We start from the raw sequence: 21,813 nt of genomic DNA on the forward strand, positions 1-21,813 counted from the left end.
AACATAATCAATGATCAGCTTTTATCAATGAATAAACTGATCTTAGCAAAATTCCTAGCAGTGAAACTCTGAAATGCCTGTATTCAGATTTATGGTAAAATTTTTCAGTTAGCATTATTAGTAATACTTCAGTTTTTCTGTTTGTTTATATTCTATACTAAGCATAGGTTTAATACAAAGCAGAAGTGAGAGCTGGACCATAAAGAATGCTGACTGCCAAAGAATTGATGCTTTTGAAATTGTGATGCTGGAAAAGACTTTTGGGAGTCCCCTGGACAGCACGGAGATCCAACCAGTCCATCCTAAAGGAAATCAACTGTAAATATTTATTGAAAGGACTAATGCTGAAGCTGAGGCTCTAATACTCTGGCCACATGATGCCAAGAGTTGACTCAACGGAAAAGATCCTGATGCTGGGAAAGATTGAGGGAAGGAGGAAAATGGGACGACAGAGGATGAGACAGCTGAATGACATCAGTGACTCAGCGGACATAAGTTTGAGCACACTTAGGAAGATAGTGTAGAACAGGAAATTCTGGTGTGCTGCAGTTCACGGGGTTGCAAAGAGTCGGATACAACTTGGGAACTAAACAACAACAATATAATAGAAACCTAACAGTTTAATTTGCCATATTTATTTTATTTCCTTGAATATTTTTTCATAGCTGCTTAAGAAGATTTAAAAAATCAATGCACCTTGATCAGAAAAATAATAAATGTATCTTCTTTTAAAACGATACGAAGAACTCTTAAAATCCAGCCATGGCAAGAACATCCGACTAAAAATGGACCACAGAGTTTAACACTTCACCAAAGAAAATATACTGATAATAAATAAATCATATGAAAAGATGGATCACATATCATGTCATCAAGGAAAGACAAACTAAAACTATACACTTATTTAGAAAAATCAAAATCAAAAACACTGACAATACCATATACTAATGAGGATGTAGAACAGGACTGTCACTCATTCCTAGAGAATGTAACATGGTAAAACCAAAGAAAATAGTTCACTAGTTTCTTACATAACTTACACATACTCTTATCATATGATCCAACAACCACACTTCTTATGCAAAGGGGTTAAAAACTTTATGCTGCCTTAAAAACCAGCCTAAGTTCTGATTTTAAATTTTAGATATCTCTCTTCAGGAGAAAAAAGGCTGACAATCTTTCTTTCCCCAAGTCAACCGTATGTTGCAAAGCTTTATTTCAATCAAGTGCAAATGACAGCTCAGGTTAATGTGCTCTACCAGCTCAGCTTCATGGCATATGGAAGAACAAATAGAAGAGAAAAACACTGGCCTCCAGTCGCTCTTAGCTACATCATATTCAGAATGAGACCATGTCAGAAGAGGTGGGATGCCTAACACCTGCTAGTAAATCAGAGATCACTCCAAGAGAAGAAGGTCACTAATCCCACACTCCAGCCCTGGAAAACTGATGCGGAGGTTCTCAGTTATAGTTCCTAAGTAACTGATTTTATATGGAAAAGACATTAGAGAAGTTTAAAATTAATACTATTGTTGAAAACAATGGAGACTATAATAATTAGGTAATTAAGATGGAGGTTGATAGTTCTCAGAAAGCAAATATCTAACCTATAAACTGACCATAAATTTATTCAGAGAACTAAGAAAAGATACACACATGAAAGAACATCCAAAAGTGTAAACAATCCTGTAAGATCACACACACACACAAAAAAAACCCACACACAAAAAACCCAAAACGGCATGTCCAAAGAGCACAGTGTGGGAATAAAATAAGAATTAATCTAGTCAGATAAGAACAATTTAAGACAAAGTTAAAAAACAAAACATACAACCGTAAGCCAACAAACAGTCAATGTTAATATTTGAATGCCAAGAAATACAGGCAGACAAGCTATAAATGTAATAAAAACATTAGAAAATCAAATGCTTAGGGGAACACTGTTAAAACCAGAAGTCTTCATTAGCAAAGAATGCACCCTCTGAGAAACAATGAGATTGCACACAACAAGAAATATCTAACAGTACTGAAAATTCCATTAATAAATAAAAACAAGCAAACAAAAAGCTGTATGGGGAGGGTGGTATGGTTGGGGAAACTTATAGAAAGACAATACATCGTAGTTGGTATAAAATATATCTAACGTGTACAGATTTCCATGGGAAACTGTCTCCCATAAAATGGAAGACAAAACAAAGTGAAAATCCAAAACCAAAAAATGGGAACTATCATGGACAGATACTGGAGTGACAAATGAAGGACTTCAAAACAGATAATATCCAAAATAAGAAGGAAATCATCATTTCTAAGGGAAAAAAATTAAGAAAACAATGTCTGATCATTAATTTTGCGAGGGAAAAATTCTGAAAAGAGAAGAAAATTTTAGTATTAAAGAACAACATGAGGGAGGGAGAAACACACTGCAACAGCAGATCTGAACTGACAAAAGTAAAAAAGGCATTATAAGAAATGATGTCATCAAATTGATGAAGAAAAAAGAAAAATAAGTAGAGCATAAAAGAAATGTGACATACTATTAAGTACACAAATATGCATGCCCAACTGCAGGAGGGTTCCCATCTCATCATCCCAAGTGGCTGTTTATATCAAGACTTACCGGAGACCCAGCTCCTGTGTCTGCTGAGGGAGCAGATGGACGTACCAGATGGGAACTCAGAGTGACCCCCAGCTTTGGGGAGGCAGCTCTGGGAGCTTAGACCTACACCTTCTCCCTAGGAGAAACCCCTCCTGAAATGTTCTCCAGGTCTGCCCATGAGGGCTGTCAAGCCAGTCGCCCATGGAACCAGGATCATGCACTGGCACACGTATGGCCTTGGATATGTATGCAGAGCTGGCATGCCTGGACGTCATCTGGTTCTGCAGTCAAGAGTGTCCTGAGCAGGAGCCTGCTTTTGTAGATAGCTTTGTGGGTTCGGGGGCTTTGCAAGTGGTACAAGTAGTAAAGAATCTGCCTGCCAATGCAGGAGAGGTAACAGACATGAGCTCAATCTCTGCATTGGAAAGATCCTCTGGAGAAGGAAATGTCAATCCATTCTGGTATTCTTGCCTGGAGAATTCCATGGACAGAGGAGCTGGTGGGATACATTCCATGGGTAGCAAAAAGTCAGACATGACTAAAGTGACTTAGCAGCAGCAGAATGCATATACATATAATATAAGAAGAAAAGAACAGACAAAAGCATAAAACCCTGAGGAATAATACTGCAATGTGTTTAGTGTATTCTCTTTACTTCATATACCCAGATTTAGAGCGAAAGAAGGCAGCAACATGGAAAGGCCAACAGGCAGGGAGGAACACACACCCAGACACACACACCCACTCATGAAGTAGCTCAGTCATGTTCAACCCTTTGTGGACTTAAACAGTCCATGGACTGTTAGGCCTCTAGGCTCCTCTGTCCATGAGATTTCCCAGGAAAGAATACTGCAGCAGGTTGCTGTTTCTTTCTCCAGGGGATCTTGCCAATGCAGGGATTGAATTCGGGTCTCCTGCATCGCAGGTGGAGTCTTTACCACTTGCACCACTTGATGCACTCCCAAAAGACATTCTCCCCTCAATAAAGAACTAAGATAAAAACGAAAAAAGCAAGACAGAAAACATTTACATAAAAACTGCTGAACTGCAGTAAAACTCCAAAGAAAAAGTGTTGCCTTAAATAACCCTTACAGAAACAGTGAAGGCAAAGTACAGACTTCCTAAAACAGGATGGATGAATCCTAAGTTGGAATCAAGAATGCAGGGAGAAATATCAGTAACCTCACCTATGCAGATAATACTAGTCTAATGGCAGAAAGCAAAGAAAAGCAAAACAGCCTCCTAATGAGGTTGAAAGAATAAGTGTGAAAAGGCTGGCTTGCAACTCAACATTAAAAAAAACTAAGATCACAGTCCCATTACTTCATGACAAGTACAGGGGGAAAAGTGTAAGCAGGACAGATTATATTTTCTTGGGCTAGAAAATCACAGATGATAGTGATAGCAGCCAAGAAATTAAAAAAATGCTTGCTCCTTGGAATAACAGCTATGACAAATCTAGACAGCATATTAAACAGCAGAGATATCACCCTGTCAACAGAGGTGCGTCTAGTCAAACCGTAGTCAAAGCTACGGTTTTTCCACTAGTCATGTATAGATGTGACAACTGGACCATAAAGAAGACTGAGCGCTGAAAAACTGATGTCTTTGAACTGTGGTGCTGGCGAAGACTCTGTAGAGTCCTTTGCAGAGCAAACAGATCAAACTAGTCCATCCTAAAGGAAATCAACCCTGAATATTCACTAAGGACTGATGCTCAAACTGAAGCACCAATATACGTTGGCTACCTGATGTGCAGAACTGATTTGTTGGGAAAAATTCTGACGCTAGCAAAGACTGAGGGCAGGAAAACGGGGTCGCAGAAGATGAGATGGTTAGATAACATCACCTATCTAACCATTAATGGTCATAAATTTAAACAAACTCCAGGAGATACTGAAGGAAAGGGAAGCCTGTTGTGCTGCAGAACATGGGGTCACAAAGAGTCAGTCGACACTACCTGGCGTCACAAAGAGTCAGTGGACACTAATTTAGCAAAAGCACAACAAACTGTAAAGTCTAAAACTGATATACACAATTACCAAAGTAAAGAACTCAGCTGATGTCTTCAAAGGTACAATACAAGTATAATTAAGAATCACTCAACTAATGCACAGAACATGAGAAATTATCATATCAAAACAAGAGGAAAAAAAAAAGACATAAAAATGTAAAAAAACCTTAAGGACTTACAGTAAGTAACAAGAATATAAAATTTGTGTTCTACAACCTGAAAGGAATGGAAATACAGCTGAAACAAACAAAAAAATGTGGCAGCCTGGATGAGGTGGTGGGGGTGGAGTTTGGGGGCAAATGGATACATGTATATGTATGGATGAATCCCTTTGCTGCCCACCTGAAACTCTCACAATATTGTTATCTGGCTATACTCCAATACAAAATATGAAGTACAAAAGAAAAAAATGTACAAAGGACTTTAAAAGATATTTTGGTAAATATAAAGAAAAGGACTATATCCATGAGAAGATGTTTACATTCAGTCACCAAAGAAATCGAAAATTAAAACCATGAGACACCACTTCGTATTTAGTATGATGCCTACGAGAACAGGGTGGAGAGAGTATTGGTGAAGGCATGCAAAAACTTTAACCTTTACCTACTGTTGGTGAGACAGTACAATGTTGCAACCACTGTAAAAAACAATTTGGTGGCATCACAAAGAAATAAAACACAATCAATAGATGACCCAGCAATTCTACTCCAAGGTATAAATCAAACAGGATTAAAATTAGGAATTCAAACAGACATCTGTACACCAGTGTTTACAATATACTCAGTTAACAAAAACTAAAAACAAATCAATTATCCACCCACCTGAATAACTAAATCAAAACAGCTACATGCCTACAATGGGATATTATTACCTCAGAAGTAATAAAGTATCAGTTCTGGGGCAAGAGGAATTATCCTTGAAAACATACAGTTGAGTGAAAGAAGGCAATCATGAAAAGTCAACATATAGATTTATTGTTCAAGTTGGCCAAGCTGTGTCCAACTCTTAGCAACCCTACGGGCTACAGCACATCAAGCTCCTTTGTTCTCTACCATTGCTAAGGGCTTGCTCAAACTCATGTCTGTTGAGTCAGTGATGCCATCCAGCCATCTCATCCTCTGTCATCTCCTTCTCCTCCTGCCCCCAATCCCTCCCAGCATCAGAGTCTTTCATAATGAGACATCTCTTCACATCAGGTAGTCAAAGTATTGGAGCTTCAGCTTCAGCATCAATCCTTCTGATAAATATTCAGGACTGATCTCCTTTAGGACTGACTGGTTTGAGCTCCTTGTAGTCCAAGGGACTCTCAAAAGCCTTTTCCAACACCACAGTTCAAAAGCATCAATTCTTGTACTGTGCATAGCAGTTGAGAGTGACAATATATAGACTTGAAATATTTATTTTCCAATACACCAACCAGTCTTTTGCTACACATCCAGTTCTGTTGCTTCTTGTCTTCCACACAAGTTTATCAGGAGACAGGGAGGGTGATCTGGTATCCCATCTAAGAATTTCCCACAGTTTCTTGTGATTCACACAGTTAAAGGATTTAGTATAGTCAGTGAAGCAGAAGTAGATGTTTCTCTTTGATCCAAGGAGAGCTGCAATTTGATCTTTGCTTTCTCTACCTTTTCTAAACCCAGCATGCATATTTGGATGTTTTGGTTCACATACTGCTGGGCCTAGCTTGAAGGATTCTGAGCATTACCTGGCTAGCGTGTGAAATGAGGACAACTCTTCTGTAATTTGTTGGAGAAGGGCATGGCAACCCACTACAGTATTCCTGCCTGGAGAATTCCATGGACAGGGGAGGCTGGTGGGCTACAGCCCACAGGGTTGCAAAGAGTTCGGCATGACTGAAGCGACTCAGCACGTACACATGTACTGCAGTTTGAACATTCTTTGGCACTGCCCTTCTTTGGGACCAGAATGAAAATTGACGTGTTAGTGAAGTAGAGGCTTAATTTTAGGGCTTCCCAGTTGGCGACAATGGTAAAGAACCCTCCTGCCAATATAGGAAACATGAAAGATGCGGGTTTGATCCCTGGGTTAGGAAGTTCCCCTGGAAGAAGAAATGGCAATGAGCTCCAGTTTTCTTACCTGAAAATCCCATAGAGAAGCCTGGAAGCTACAGTCCATAGGGTTACAAGGAGGTGGATACAACCGAAGCAACTTAGCCCGCACATGGGTTTAATTAATGAAACGCAGAATATGCCACCCCAAAATATGTCTATTTAGCATAAGGATTATTTTTACATGATTATTTTTTAGAAACAGCACACATGCCAAAAAAAAAAAAAAAAGCCGTGAAAATAGTAGAAGCTGAAAGTTACACAGAATCTACTTCCATCTATTAATTGATCTGAGGTTGTAAATGTACACTCCAACTACTACTCTGATACTGCATGGATGGAATGAGGGGAGAAGGGAAGATGCAGGGAATTTTTAGGGAAGAAATTATAACGAGTCCTAGAGAAAAAAAGATGGTAAACAGATGTTCACAAGAAACCAAAATTTTAAAACGTCTAGAAATCATATCCTGTATGTTAAATTCCATTTGTGCCAGTTTTATGCAATCTCACAACAAAGATTCAAGGAAGATGATGGGCCAAATGGTCTGAAGAGATGAATCCTTGAGGATTCCTAACTTGATTCTCACAGCTCAGTTCGACAAGTATGAGACCCTGCAGCTGAAGCATCCTCCTTGTTTAGTGACTAAGTGTTCGACTGTGAACTTGTGGAGTCTGGCCTGCCAGGCTTCTCATTCCATTGGAATTTACAGGGAAGAATACTGGAGTGGGCTGTCACTTCTCCTCCAGGGAATCTTTCTGACCCAGGGTTCAAACTTGCATTTCTTCTGTCTCCTACTCTGGCAGGTAGATTTCTTACACTAGCATCACTCATGATGTAGTCTATATCTGAGAGTTATTCAGTTTGCTCAGTTTCTTTGATGTAACATGAGAAACACGTTTTAAAACTTCTGTTTATTCTTCTGCTCTTATTCTGTCTTTTACTGAGAGATGAGAAGCAGGAACTCAGACAGATAGAAAGGAAAATATTTTTCCTCCCTACATTTGACAAAAACCATAGCACACAATTAAAATTTGTGGCTAAATCACTGATTAAACAAATTAATTTTATGCTACAAGACCTTCTAAAAGTAACACCAAAAAAGATGCCCTTTTCATCACATGGGACTGGAATGCATACGTAGGAAACAGGAGGTACCTAGAGTAACAGGCCAAGTTTGGCCTTGGAGTTAAAAATGAAGCAGAGCAGAGGCTAACAGAGTTTTGCCAAAGGAACTCACTAGTCATAGCAAACACCTTCTTCCAACAACACAGAGAAGACTCTACACATGGACATCACCAGATGATCAACACTGAAATCAGACTGATTATATTCTTTACAGCCAAACATGGAGAATCTCTACACAGTCAGCAAAAACAAGATCAGGAGCTGACTGGGGCTAAGATTATGAACTCCTTATTGCCAAACTCAGACTTAAATTGAACAAAGTAGGGATAACCACTATGCCATTCAGGTATGACATAAATCAAATCCCTTACGATTATACAGTAGAAGTGACAAATAGATTTAAGGGATTAGATATGATAGAGTACCTGAAGAACTATGGATGGAGTTCGTGACACTGAACAGGAGACAGGGATCAAGACCATCCCCATGGAAAACAAATGCAAAAAGGCAAAATGGCTGTCTGGAGAGGTCTTACAAATAGCTGAGAAAAGAAGAGAAACTAAAGGCAAAGGAGAAAAAGAAAGATATACCCATCTGAATGCAGAGTTTCAAAGAACAGGAAGGAGAGATAAGAAAGCCTTATACAGTGATCAAGGCAAAGAAATAGAGGAAATCAATAGAATGGGAAAGACTAGAGATCTCTTTAAGAAAATCAGAGAAACTAACGGAACCTTTCATGTAAAGATAGGCAAAAGGAAGGAGAGAAATGGTATGGACCTAAAAGAAGCAGAGGATATTAAGAAGAGGTGGCAAGAATACACAGAAGAGCTATACCAAAAAGATTTTCATACCCAGATAACCACAATGGTGTGATCATTCACCTAGACCCAGACATCCTGGAATGTGAAGTCAAGTGGGCCTTAGGAAGCTTCACTATGAACAAAGCTAGCAGAGGTGATGGAATTCCAGTTGAGCTATTTCAAATCCTGAAAGATGATGCTGTAAAAGTGCTGTACTCAACATGCCAGCAAATTTGGAAAATTTAGCAGTGGCCACAAGACTGGAAAAGGTCAGTTTCCACTCCAATTCCAAAGAAAGGCAATGCCAAAGAATGCTCAAACTACCACACAATTGCACTCATCCCACACACTAGCAAAGAGATGGTCGAAATTCTCCAAGCCAGGCTTCAACAGTTCTCAACAGAACTCCAAACCAGTTCTTCAACTGGGAACTTCCAGCTTTACAAGCTGGATTTAGAAAAGGCAAAGGAACCAGGGATCAAACTGCCAATCTCTACTGGATCATTGAAAAAGCAAGAGTTCCAGAAAAACATCTACTTCTGCTTTATCAACTATGCCAAAGCCTTTGACTGTGTGGATCACAATAAACTGTGGAAAATTCTGAAAGAGATGGGGATATCAGACCACCTGACCTGCCTCCTGAGAAATCTGTATGCAGGTCAGGAAGCAACAGTTAGAACCAGGCATGGAACAATGCACTGGCTGGAAACTGGGAAAGGAGTAGGTCAAGAATATATATTGTCACCCTGCGTACTTAACTTTTATGCAGAGTACATCATGCAAAATTCACAGCTAGATGAAGCACAAGCTGGAATCAAGACTGCTGGGAGAAATGTCAATAATCTTAAATACACAGATTGACACCCTCCTTATGGCAGAAAGCAAAGAACTAAAGAGCCTCTAATGAATGTGAAAGAGGAGAGTGAAAAAGCTGGCTTAAACTCAACATTCAAAAAACAATGACATCCAGTCCCATCTTGGCATCCAGTCCCATCACTTCATGGCAAATAGATGGGGAAACAATGCAAACAGTGACAGGGTTTGTTTTCTTGGGTTCCAAAATCACTGCAGATGGTGACTGCAGCAATGAAATTAAAACACACTTGTTCCTTAGAAGAAAAGCTTAAAAAACGTAGACAGCATATTAAAAAGCAGAGACATTACGTTGCCAACAAAGGTCTGTCTAGTCAAAGTTATGGTTTTTCCAGTAGCCATGTATGAATGTGAGAGCTGGACTTTATTATAAAGAAAGCTGAGTGCCAAAGAGCTGATACTTTTGAACTGTGGTGTTGGAAAGGACTATTGAGATTCCCTTAGATTGTAAGAAGATCCAACCAGTCCATTCTAAAGATCAGTCCTAAATAATCACTGGAAGGACTGATGCTAAAGGTGAAACTCCAATACTATGGCCACATGATGGGAAGAACTGACTCACTGGAAAAGACCTTGATGCTGGGAAAGATTGAAGGCAGGAGGAGAAGGTGACAACAGAGGATGAGATGGTTGGATGGCATCACCAACTTGATGGACATGTGTTTGAGCAAACTCCAGAAGATGGTAATGGACAGGGAAGCCTGGCATGCTGCAGTCTGTGGGGTCGCACAGAGTTGGACATGACTGAGCATCTGAACTGAACTGAAAGCATTAATGCCTCATAGCACTAAAAATTTACTTTAGCCAATTGTTATTTCCACTAAACACATTTGCTGACAATCAAAAAATGTCTATCTACTCTATATATCAAGGTGTTTATGACTATCAAAAGATTAACATATCCTTGCTTATGACAGTTCTCATTTGGTATAGGCATCTGCTGTTGTTGCTTTTAGGAAGGGCCAAGCATTTTTCAAGGTGCTTTTAACAAAGTAACTGTTTTGAGGAACAGGGAAGTATGCACACATTTTAGAAGATGGCACTCATCTTAAATATAAAAGATTCCCTCAGGTTCTTTATCTTCACCTATTTCTGAGAAGAAAAATATTACAAATCAGTGAAAATCATGTTTTACTTAAGGTGCTGTAAGCTAAAAATGCAACTTACCAAAGCAATAAACAAAGGATGTTGCTGTCATCAAGTCATCACAATAAAGCTGCCTTCATGCTGAGCCCTGAGAGAACTTTTGATAAGGCAGGATTTAACCAGTCAACAGATGGTATTAACTAGTCAACTACTGTGGCCAGTCCTCTCCCCACAGGGCACCCTGAAGGGACCAATGATGACAAGTACTGTAATTAGCCCTCGATAGTGGAAGGACATATGAAAAGTGCATATGATTTCAATGAGCCCAGACTTCGCATCTTTCCAAACAGAAAAATGCTGAATTCTTTGAGATTTTTGGATTTCTTTAATTAACAGTAACCATTTTGGTCAAAAAACACATTAAAAGATGATCATCACTGATGAGCATTTCACAGAAATGAAATCAAAACTACAGTGAGATATAACCTCACATCAGTCACAGTGGCCATCATTAAAAGTTTACAAACAATAAATGATGGAGAGGATGTAAAGAAAAGGGAACCCTTCTACACTGTTAGTGGGAATGTAAGATGGTGCAGCCACTATAGAAAACAGTATGGTGTTTCCCTAGTAAACCAGAGTCATCATATGATCCAGCAATACCAATCCTAGGCTTATATATTCAGAAGACAAAAGCTACAGGCCAAAAAGACACATATATCACAATGTTCAATGCAACACTATTTACAATAGCCAGGATCAAGATGTGGAAGCACCCTAACTGTCCACTGACAGATAAATAGATAAAGATGTGGTGTGTATATACATATGTATGTGGAATGGAATATTATCCAGCCATAAAAAAGAATGAAATGCCATTTGAAGCACTATGCATAGGCCAACAGACTATCATACTGAACAAAATAAATCAGAAAGAGAAACTAATTTCATACCATTAATCTTTTGATACTCTGAATACCTGGTCTTTTTTGTAAAAATTTCTATATAACCAGGCCCTGTCTTATCTCTATGCAACAATCCCTCAGAGTTATCGGAGGTGCTGTGTCTTATCTCTGTGGAACAATCCCTCAGAATTATCTGAGGTGCTGTGTCCTGAGCCCAAGTCCTCAGTTTTGTTCACCAAATAAAACACAACTCTACACTTGCAGGTTGTTTATTTTTTTCGGTCCCAGTCAGAACTTAAGAGATTATCATTCTCCTGCACTGCAGGCAATTATTTACCAGCTGAGACACAAGGGAAGCCCAAGAAAAGTGGGAAAGGTTTTACCCCTTATCCAGGGATAAGGGATCTATTATTATTACCATACAATGTCATGGATAATGTCAGATTTTCAAATATTTTCTAACTTAAGTAGAAAACTTTACAAATCAAGAGCAAAAATCGAAATGCTATTTTTGTTTGTAAAATAATAAATATATTTCTTGTAAGGTCTGTGATAGAGAGCTCCAAAAATACTTGAAAAGCCCTGAGTGAAGTGTTTTTATTTCTCTTAAGTGGTCCCTTAGGTTCACTTAATGCTAAAGAGAGGACTTGTAAGGAAACCCTAGCAATTCTCAGTATGATGCTAGGTAGGGAGGAGAAAGGACACAGAATAAGTGCTACAATAAATTGCTGAAAAGTGAGATTTGATTATTTCAACCCAATTCCTTAGGGATAGAAGTTCCTAAGCTTAGAAAACTTTCAGATCTCATTTCTGTACCCCTTCATTTTCCTTTTCATTTGCATCCTTTATAACATTCCTTATAGTAAATTAATTAATGCTTCCCTGAGCTTGTGAGTCATTCTAAAAATTAATCAAACTCAAGAAGGGGGTTTGGGAAACTGTCTTATAGCTGGATGATCAGGAAGATACATGACAACCTAAATACAACTCACTTCTAAAGAGAGCAGTCTTGGGGAACTAAATCTTTTTCCTTGTGGAATCTAAGCTATTTCTAAGTAAACAGTGTCAAAATTTGAGTACAATTTATAGAACCATACTGAGAACTGGAAAATTATTTGATGGTGTTTGAAAGCACTTCAGGGTAACTCTTTCATAAAGTTTCCCATTTGCATGTACAGATGAAAATACCAAACAGCATCTTTTTCTAATGTGATGAGGTTTTAAACATCACATTTTCACAAGGGCAAGGAAAGTAGCAATGCACATGTATGTTATAGGTTTTGCAGAGTGATCAAATTCATTTAATGTTTACATGAAATTACATAAAATCTTGACATTTCCATCCACTCTACTTTTTTTTTTCTCAGTGTTTGTTTTGTTTATGAGCTTGCATGTGTGCAACCTAAGTCACTTTAGTTTTGTCTGACTCGTTGCAACCCTATGGACTACAATCTACCAAACTCCTCTGTCCACTGAACTATCCAGGCAAAAATACAGGCGTGGATTGCCATTTCCTTTTCTAGAGGGTCAAGGTTTGATTCCCTACCCAGGGATCACACTTGCATCTCTCTCACACATCTAGATGTGCACTGGAAAGCAAGTTGTTTACCAACAGCACCACCTGGGAAGCCCCTTTATGAGCTTAGAAGAAACTACAGTACAGTTTTAAGTACATTGATAAAAAGTAAAAACAATTCCATTTTTCTATGTTGCAAATGAAGCAGAAATTGTAAAAATGAAAAACATTACCTTTTGGATAATCTTCCAATAAGAGGTTGAAGTGACCTAACTGACAAAAGAATTCAGACTCCACTCTTCCTTCAGCTTTTAAGATTAGAGATTCGTAGCAGCAAACTGCCTAGAAAAAAGAAATTATAAATAAATATTAAGAAAAAAGCAAAATCCTAATTGCATGCTTTCTGAAAGAACAGATAGATACTTTGTGAGAGTACTCAAGAAATCAAACAGTGTTATTTCCATCGAGACTAAAAATTCAAATTTTCCAGAAATTAGAAGAAAGTGGGACTTCCCTGATGGTCCCAGTGGTTAAAAACCCACCTGCTAATTCTCAGATATAGGATTCAATCCCTAGTAGGGAAACTAAGATTCCACATGCTGTGGAGCAACTAACACCAAGCTCTGCAACTACTGAGTCTGTGTGCCACAACTAGAGAGAAGCACGCACTTCTCAACAAAAGCTTCTGCATGCCACAACTAAGACTCAATGCAGCCAAATAAATAAATAATAAATAAATATTGTAGAAAAATAAATTAGAAGAAATAGCTTTCTAATTACTTAGCAGAGCCATCACTTATGATTCAAGTTTTTATTGTGATTCAAAGCTGTCCTATATGAAAAAAAGGAGACTAAGACCTGACAAATAAGATAATTTAGAAGTTGATTAATGACTGTTAGTTTCCAATCTAAATTATAACTTCAATCCTTGTTCACATAACTGAACTACACTCAAATAAACAGAAGCAGAAAGAACTTTACTAAAATTTCAGGAGCCATTAACTACATTTGAAATGTGACAAGTCCAAATTGAGATGTGCTATAACTGTAAATTGCATAACAAATTACAAAGACTGCATACAAAAGACTTATACATTTACTAACAATTTTATGTTGACCATTAAGTTAAATGTATTATTCAATTTCATGTTCCTCTTTACTAGTTAATACAGTTACCAAATTTAAAAATCATATGAGGAATTAAAATTCTGTGCTTTACTACATTTCTATTGGCTAAAGCTGCTCAACAATAGCTACTATCTCAGGTATTTCTGCAAAGAAATGTTACATTTTAGAGCACCATACAGGACGTAGTGTAGTTTTTCAGGCAAATACATCATATATTTTCTTACTAATGCTTCGCACATATTTCAAACATACTAACTCAAATATTATCTCATCCCCTACCACAGACATCTATCATGCTTTTATTAGAGAAAAAAATAAAACTTAAAGAATCTCTTAAAAAAAAAAAAACTTTCAGAAGTCTGCAGATAGAAGAAATTAAGATTTTATTAAAATATCAGAAAGAACAGTATTCTGGAGTATCTGCATAAAGAACAATGTTCTGCAGAGTTGTCACAAATTGTGGGAAACTTTGTTCATACATTAAGATATGGGGGATGAGGGGGCAGGTCCATAATGATCCAGAGGTTAGGTTTCCTTACTTTCACTGCCATTACTCAGGGCCAATCCCTGGCTGGGAATTAAACAGTCTGACCTATGACTACCAAACACACATACCACATCTGCTTTATTTAAAGATAGAAATAAATAACTCCATTCCTCCAGTGTTCATGGTAACACTTCTAAGACAAGATACCCTTATTATATTTTAATTTACATAAAGTTTAGGCCAAACTATGTATAAACCAGAACGACTACCCACCATCTTCTTTTTTTCCTTTTTCTTTTTGGCCATACCACTTGGCTTTCAGGACCTCAAATCACTGAAAACAATTAAAAATCTGAATCTTTTCTTAGGTTTCAGAAATCACTAGAAAGCGAAAATAAAAAATTTCAAGCCTCTGTCAACTTAAAAATTTGTCAAAACCTAGAATATGAAAGTTCCGTTTTAGGGACAGGAGTCAGGTTAAACAGAAGTTTGCAACAAGGGGCAGGTAGTCTGAACATCAAAAGATTATTCTTAACTAAGGAAAATCAGCTGTCTCAAGTTAAGGAATTTAGCCCTTTTCCACGTATGGGTAAACGCAAGAGCCTGGGCTTATTATAGCAATCAGTCACTGACTAGCATCCTTTGATTTGATTACTCACAACCTTAGTTCCTTTTTCATGCAGGGAGTAATGGCAGGCCATGGCTGGCTGCTGAATAGCATGCATTGTTCTTCCTGGGCTTAGAAATTAACATTTGGAGGGTTGAATCCCTAATAGTTGTGATATCCATGTGTACTGATTTGGAAGCAAATACTCCTTACCATAGTCCCTCCGGGTGATAAAAACTTCAGCCAATTTGGGAGACATTTCATGACCATTTTTTGTTCCATGGTGCTGGGAGGTTCTTCCCAGATCAGACAAATAAGAAGTTCTATTGCTAGGTCACTCCAGGTGTTAACTTCTGGATTAGGCCCATTGGTAAGTAATCAAAGATTCTCTGTATTCTATACCTTCTAACCTATTAATATCCAGGAGATATTTTCTTTTTTGCTTCTGCCCATACATGGAATCAACTATATAATTATCAATTGTATACAGAACCATATCTTTGATAAATAACTTTAAGTTGCCTAGTCACCAACACATTTGTTGGAGGCAGGGTTACACCTCCAACAATCTTAAGAGACAAGAGACAACAATCTTATAAGATGAAGTAGCTTATAACACTGACAAATTTATAAAGCAACAGAGAGAAAAAGACAAAAACAATTTGAAAAACAGAACAAACTAAAACTAGATTACAAATAAACTGGTATACAAAGAAAACTAGGAAAACAAATTAAAATTAGTATAACTAGCTGGAATCCAAGTCTAGTAAACCATCAAGTCCAAAGCAAAGTTAGCTGGATAAGTCAAATTTTGGCAGGATCAGGCAGAAAAATAGGGCAATGTTTCATCTTTGTTTACAGAGGCAGACTTTTATCAACTTATTGTAGGTCACAGCATAACAGAAAAAACTTAACTGAAAAGTAGCTTTAACTGTTGGTTTTCAAAAGTCAAAGTTATGTCATATGTATCAGTTCATTCAGTCCCATGTAACGGATTCCTGTTGACCCACATAAAATAATCAGGTTTTTTCATTAACAGATAGTCACAGTGGCATTACCTAAAAGCTATCAGAAACTTTTTATAGCCTTTTTGAAAATCATTTTGTAAAGGCAATGTAAATTTATGATAATCTATAAAGGACACAATTTAAAATTATAGGCTAAAGATTTTGAGGACAACGCAATTACGAAACTGATTATTTCTATAACATAATATTTCAACATAATTTGAATTATGATAACTTTATAAGATGATTGATAAAGTTATGACTGATAACTTTATAACATTATTTCATGAGATATCACATATTATGGATTTCATGTAAAATTTTGGGTTATTATTAATACATTAATGATACTTATCCATACATATTAATTGCCGACTAAGATCCATCTAGCCAAGGCTATGGTTTTTCCTGTGGTCATGTATGGAGGTGAGAGTTGGACTGTGAAGAAAGCTGAGCGCCAAAGAGATTCTTTTGAACAGTGGTGTTGGAGAAGACTTGAGAGTCCCTTGGACTGCAAGGAGATCCAACCAGTCCATTCTGAAGGGGATCAGCCCTGGGATTTCTTTGGAAGGAATGATGCTAAAGCTGAAGCTCCAGTACTTTGGCCACCTCATGCGAAGAGTTGACTCATTGGAAAAGACGCTGATGCTGGGAGGGACTGGGGGCAGGAGGAGAAGGGGATGACAGAGGATGAGATGGCTGGATGGCATCACGGACTCGATGGATGTCAGTCTGAGTGAACTCCAGGAGATGGTGATGGACAGGGAGGCCTGGCGTGCTGCAATTCGTGGGGTCGCGAAGAGTCGGACACAACTGAGTGACTGAACTGAACTGAATACATATTAATGATACATATCCAAAACAATCTAAAGTTTACCTCTCTAATCCTGACAATGTTTCCAAATTTAAAACACCAAAAACATAGCTTAATATATCTAAGATGTCTCACAAATGTTTCTTTGAAGCATCCATACCAGATTTCATTTCAGTTTCTCATGGAAACCACCAATCCCCATAGTTTGCTCAAACTCATGTCCATCCAATTGGTGATGCCATCCAACCATCTCATTCTCTGTCATCCCCTTCACCTCCTCCCTTCAATCTTTCTCAGCATCACGATTTTTTCCAAGGAGTTAGCTGTTTGCATCTGGCGGCCAAAGTATCGAGGTTTCAGGTTCAGCATTAGTGCTTCAAATAAATATTCAGGACTGATTTCCTTTAGCACTGACTGGCTGGATCTCCTTGCAGTCCAAGAAACTGTCAACAATCTTCTCCAACACCATAGTTCCAAAGTATCAATTCTTTTGCGCTCAGCTTTCTTTATAGTCCAACTCTCACATCCAAACATGACTACTGGAAAAACCACAGCTTTGACTAGATGGACATTGCTGTCTAGGTTCATTATAACATTTCTCCCAAGGAGCAAGTGGTTTTAATTTCATTGCTGCAGTCCCCACCTACAGTGATTTTGGAGTCCAAAAGATAAAGGCTGTCACTGTCTCCCTTGTTTCCCCATTGGTTTGCCATGAAGTGACGGGACCGGATACCATGATCTTAGTTTTCTCAATGCTTAGTTTAAGCCAACTTTTTCACTCTCCTCTTTCACCTTCATCAAAAGGCTCTTTAGCTCTTCTTTGCTTTCTGCCATAAGGGTGTTGTCATCTACACATCTGAGGTTATTGATATTTCTCCTGGCAATCTTGATTCTAGCTTGTGCTTCATCCGAGTCAGAATTTCACATGATGTACTCTGCATAAAAGTTAAATAAACAGGGTGTCAATATACAACCTTAACATACGCCTTTCCCAATTTTGAACCAGTTCCATGTCCGGTTCTCACTGTTGCTTCTTGATCTGCATATAGATTTCTCAGGAGGCAGGACAGGTGGTCTGGTATCCCCATTTCTTGAAGAATTTTCCAATTTGTTGTGATCCACACAGTCAAAGTCTTTGGCACAGTCAATAAAGCAGAAGTAGATTTTTCCTGGAACTCTCTTATTTTTTTGATGATCCAATGGAGATTGGCAATTTGATCCCTGTTTCCTGTGCCTTTTCTAAATCCAGCCTGAAAATCTGGAAATTCTCAGCTGAAGCACTGGCTTGGAGTTTTGTTGAGAACTGTTGAAGACTAGCTTGGAGAATTTCGAGCATTTCTTTGCTAGTGTGTGAGATGAGTGCAACTGTGCAGTGGTTGGAGCATTCTTTGGCATTATCTTTCTTAAAGACTGGATGAAAACTGACCTTTTCCAGTCCTATGGCCACTGCTGAGTTATCCATATTTGCTGGCATTTGAGAGCAGCACTTTCGAAAACAGCATCATCTTTCAGGATTTGAAATAGTTCAACTGGAATTCCATTGCCTCCACTGACTTTGTTCACAGTGATGCTTCCTAAGGCCTACTTGACTTCGCATTCCAGGATGTCTGGGTCTAGGTGAATGATCACACCATCGTGGTTATCTGGGTATGAAAATCTTTTTCGTATTCTGTGTACTCTTGCCACCTCTTCTTAATATCTTCTGCTTCTGTTAGGTCCATACCGTTTCTGTCCTTCACTGTGCCTAACTTTGCATGAAATGTTCCCTTGGTATCTCTGATTTTCTTTAAGAGACCTTTCTCTAGCCTTTCTCATTCTATTGTTTTCCTCTATTTCTTTGCCTTGATTCACTGAGGAAGGCTTTCTTATCTCTCCTTGCTATTCTTTGGAACTCTGTATTCAAGTGGGTATACCTTTCTTTATCTCCTTTGCCTTTAGTTTCTCTTTTCTCAGCTATTTGTAAGTCCTCCTAGGACAACCATTTTGCTTTTTTGCATTTTGTTTTCTTGAGGATGGTCTTGATCACTGCCTCCTGTACAGTGTCACGAACCCTGGTCCATAGTTCTTCAGGCATCTGTCTATCATACCTAATCCCTTAAATCTATTTGTCACTTCCACTGTATAATCATTAGGGATTTGATTTATGTCATACTTGAATGATCTAGTGGTTTTCCCTACTTTTCTCAATTTAAATCTGAATTTAGCATTAAGATGTTCATGATCTGAACCACAGTATGCTCCTGGTCTTGTTTTTGCTGACTATATAGAGTTTCTCCATCTTCAGCTGTAAAGAACATAATCAATCTGATTTCGGTATTGACCATCTGGTAATGTACATGTGCAGAGTAACTTCTTGCGTTGTAGAGGGTATTTGCTATTACCAGAGAGTTCTTTTGGCAAAACTCTAGTACCCTCTTCCCTGCTTCATTTTGTACCCCATGGCCAAACTTCCCTGTTACTCCAGGTATCTCCCGAGTTCCTACTTTTGCATTCCAGTCCCTTCTGATGAAAAGGACATCTGTTTTGCTATTAGTTCTGGAAGGTCTTGCAGGTCTTTATAGAACTTTTCAACGTTTCTTCAGCATTAGTGGTTGGGGCACAGACTTGTATTACTTTGATACTGAATGATTCGCCTTGGAAATGAACAGAGATCATTCTGCTGTTTTTGAAATTGCACCCAAGAACTGCATTTTGGACTCTTCTGTTGACTATGAGGGCTACTCCATTTCTTCTAAGGGATTCTTGCCCACAGTAGTAGATACAGGTGGTCATCAGAATTAAATTTGCCCATTCCAGCCCCTTTTAGTTCACTGATAACTAAACTGTCGCTATTCACTTTGCCATCTATCTGTTTGACCATTTCCAATTTACCTTGAATCATGGACCCAACATTGCAGGTTCCTATGCAGTATTGTTCTTCGCTTTGGTTAGATTCTGGTTTTGGAGAAGTCTTTTAGAAATAGCAAGAGTTTAAAACATAATAGGATCATAGGCAACTTATTAACCAAAGTCGGAAAAAAAAAAAAAGAAAACAAATATACATCATTTAATGGTCCAGAAACACACAATTCATTATGAAATAGGAGCACTTCTAATGAGAAAAATCAAATTTCAGTCCTGCAGTAGCTCACATTACAAAATCAATTTAGCTAACTTGAATCTAAATTTAGTTAATCCTGACTATGCAAAAAACATTTTCCTCAGGATTTCTTTCCACAATTTCTTATCACTTTCTATATCCATCCTGCTTCTCATTTTCCTTCCAAATAAAATCAACCAGCTCATTTTTTTTCTTTCCTCGCCAATAAAATGTAATTCCATTTCTCATACCTTCTTTACTGAAAACACACATTCTATTTCTTACTGTGTACTGCAACATTACTGTACTATTCCCAATAGCTTTAATTAAATGTTTAAATTAGAATCCTCAACTCTTAAAACCTTAATTTTTAGCAAAGCCAAGAAGTAGGCAATTATGAACTATCTTTACAATGGCATTTTATAGACTGGTGAAAATAAACACCAGTGATAATCTCTAAAATCATTTGATTTCTTATAGAGAACATCTCAGGACAACATCAAACATTTTCATTAACAGTCATAAATACTTCTAGGTTTTTTTGGATTAATAACTGATGTCTCAGTCTCTTTCAACTAATTAACAAACTTTCCATCACTTACAGTAGTGTAGCTTTAGAACTTTAAGTTACCAAATATCTGGAAATATCATTTTAAGTAGACATTTCTAAAATATAACTACTTTAAAGATTTTATCTCAAAGTTCTTATTTCATTTGCATCTAAAGTTTCATCATGTTGAGTTATCTTTCTTGCAAGATACTTAGAAGGTCCTATTAATTAAATGTAGGTACATTAAATCTGAAGAAGGCAATGGCACCCCACCCACTCCAGTACTCTTACCTGGAAAATCCCATGGATGGAGGAGCCTGGTAGGCTGCAGTCCATGGGGCTGCAAAGAGTCAGACACGACTAAGCGACTTCTTTCACTTTTCACTTTCATGCACTGGAGAAGGAAATGGCAACCCTCTCCAGTGTTCTTGCCTGGAGAATCCCAGGGACGGCGGAGCCTGGTGGGCTGCCATCTCTGGGGTCACACAGGGTCGGACACAACTGAAGCAACTTAGCAGCAGCAGCACATTAAACTTAAAATGTTATATTAATTACATCAACAAAGTTTAAAAAAATTAAACAAAATTAATTCCTGATTAATATCAGTAATCAACTTAATATTGACTTTCCCAGTTCATGTGAGCCTGAAAGTCATCTTGAAAGGTCTTTTAAATGTTAAGCACTTTTTACTAACATTAAATAGAACTGCTTATAAATTTAGACAGGACTTCTTAAAGAAGTAGAAAGTGAAATTGAAAGTCACTCAGTTGTGTCCAACTCTGAATTCTAAAGGCCAGAATACTGAAGTGGGTAGCCGTTCCCTTCTCCAGGCAATGTTTCATACCTGGGATCAAACCCAGATCTCCTGCACTGCAGGTGGATTCTTTACCAATTGAGCTACCAAGAAGCCCAAGAATACTGGAGTGTGTAGCCAACCCCTTCTTTTAGAGTTACCTCAGATGTATAAAGTGCACACAGACATACCCAGGCAAACTAAAGATCCCATGGCTTTACTGAAAAATTAGATATGAACCACGTACTGCAAAATAAACTTAGTTTACAAACAGCTGCAATACATTAAAGTTGATTGCTCAAATAACTAAGGCTTACTAACTGATGATGAAGATGAAGGACCAATGCTGAAGCTGAAACT

General features: G+C 38.0%; 1 protein-coding gene across 3 annotated transcripts in view; it reads right to left on the reverse strand.

Moving 5' to 3' along the window:
* The window catches only part of LOC120860170 (lysine-specific demethylase 6A-like), a 175,251-nt gene that overhangs the window by 134,418 nt on the left and 19,020 nt on the right, over positions 1 to 21,813 (reverse strand). For all 3 annotated transcript variants that reach the window (XM_040235963.1, XM_040235962.1, XM_040235964.1), the window contains exon 3: positions 13,222 to 13,330. In XM_040235963.1, coding sequence (XP_040091897.1) covers positions 13,222 to 13,330 — 109 coding nt within the window. The remainder of the gene's footprint in view (positions 1 to 13,221; positions 13,331 to 21,813) is intronic.

The sequence above is a fragment of the Oryx dammah genome, unplaced genomic scaffold (assembly GCF_014754425.2).
Source record: "Oryx dammah isolate SB20612 unplaced genomic scaffold, SCBI_Odam_1.1 HiC_scaffold_11032, whole genome shotgun sequence".
Classification (NCBI taxonomy): domain Eukaryota; kingdom Metazoa; phylum Chordata; class Mammalia; order Artiodactyla; family Bovidae; genus Oryx; species Oryx dammah.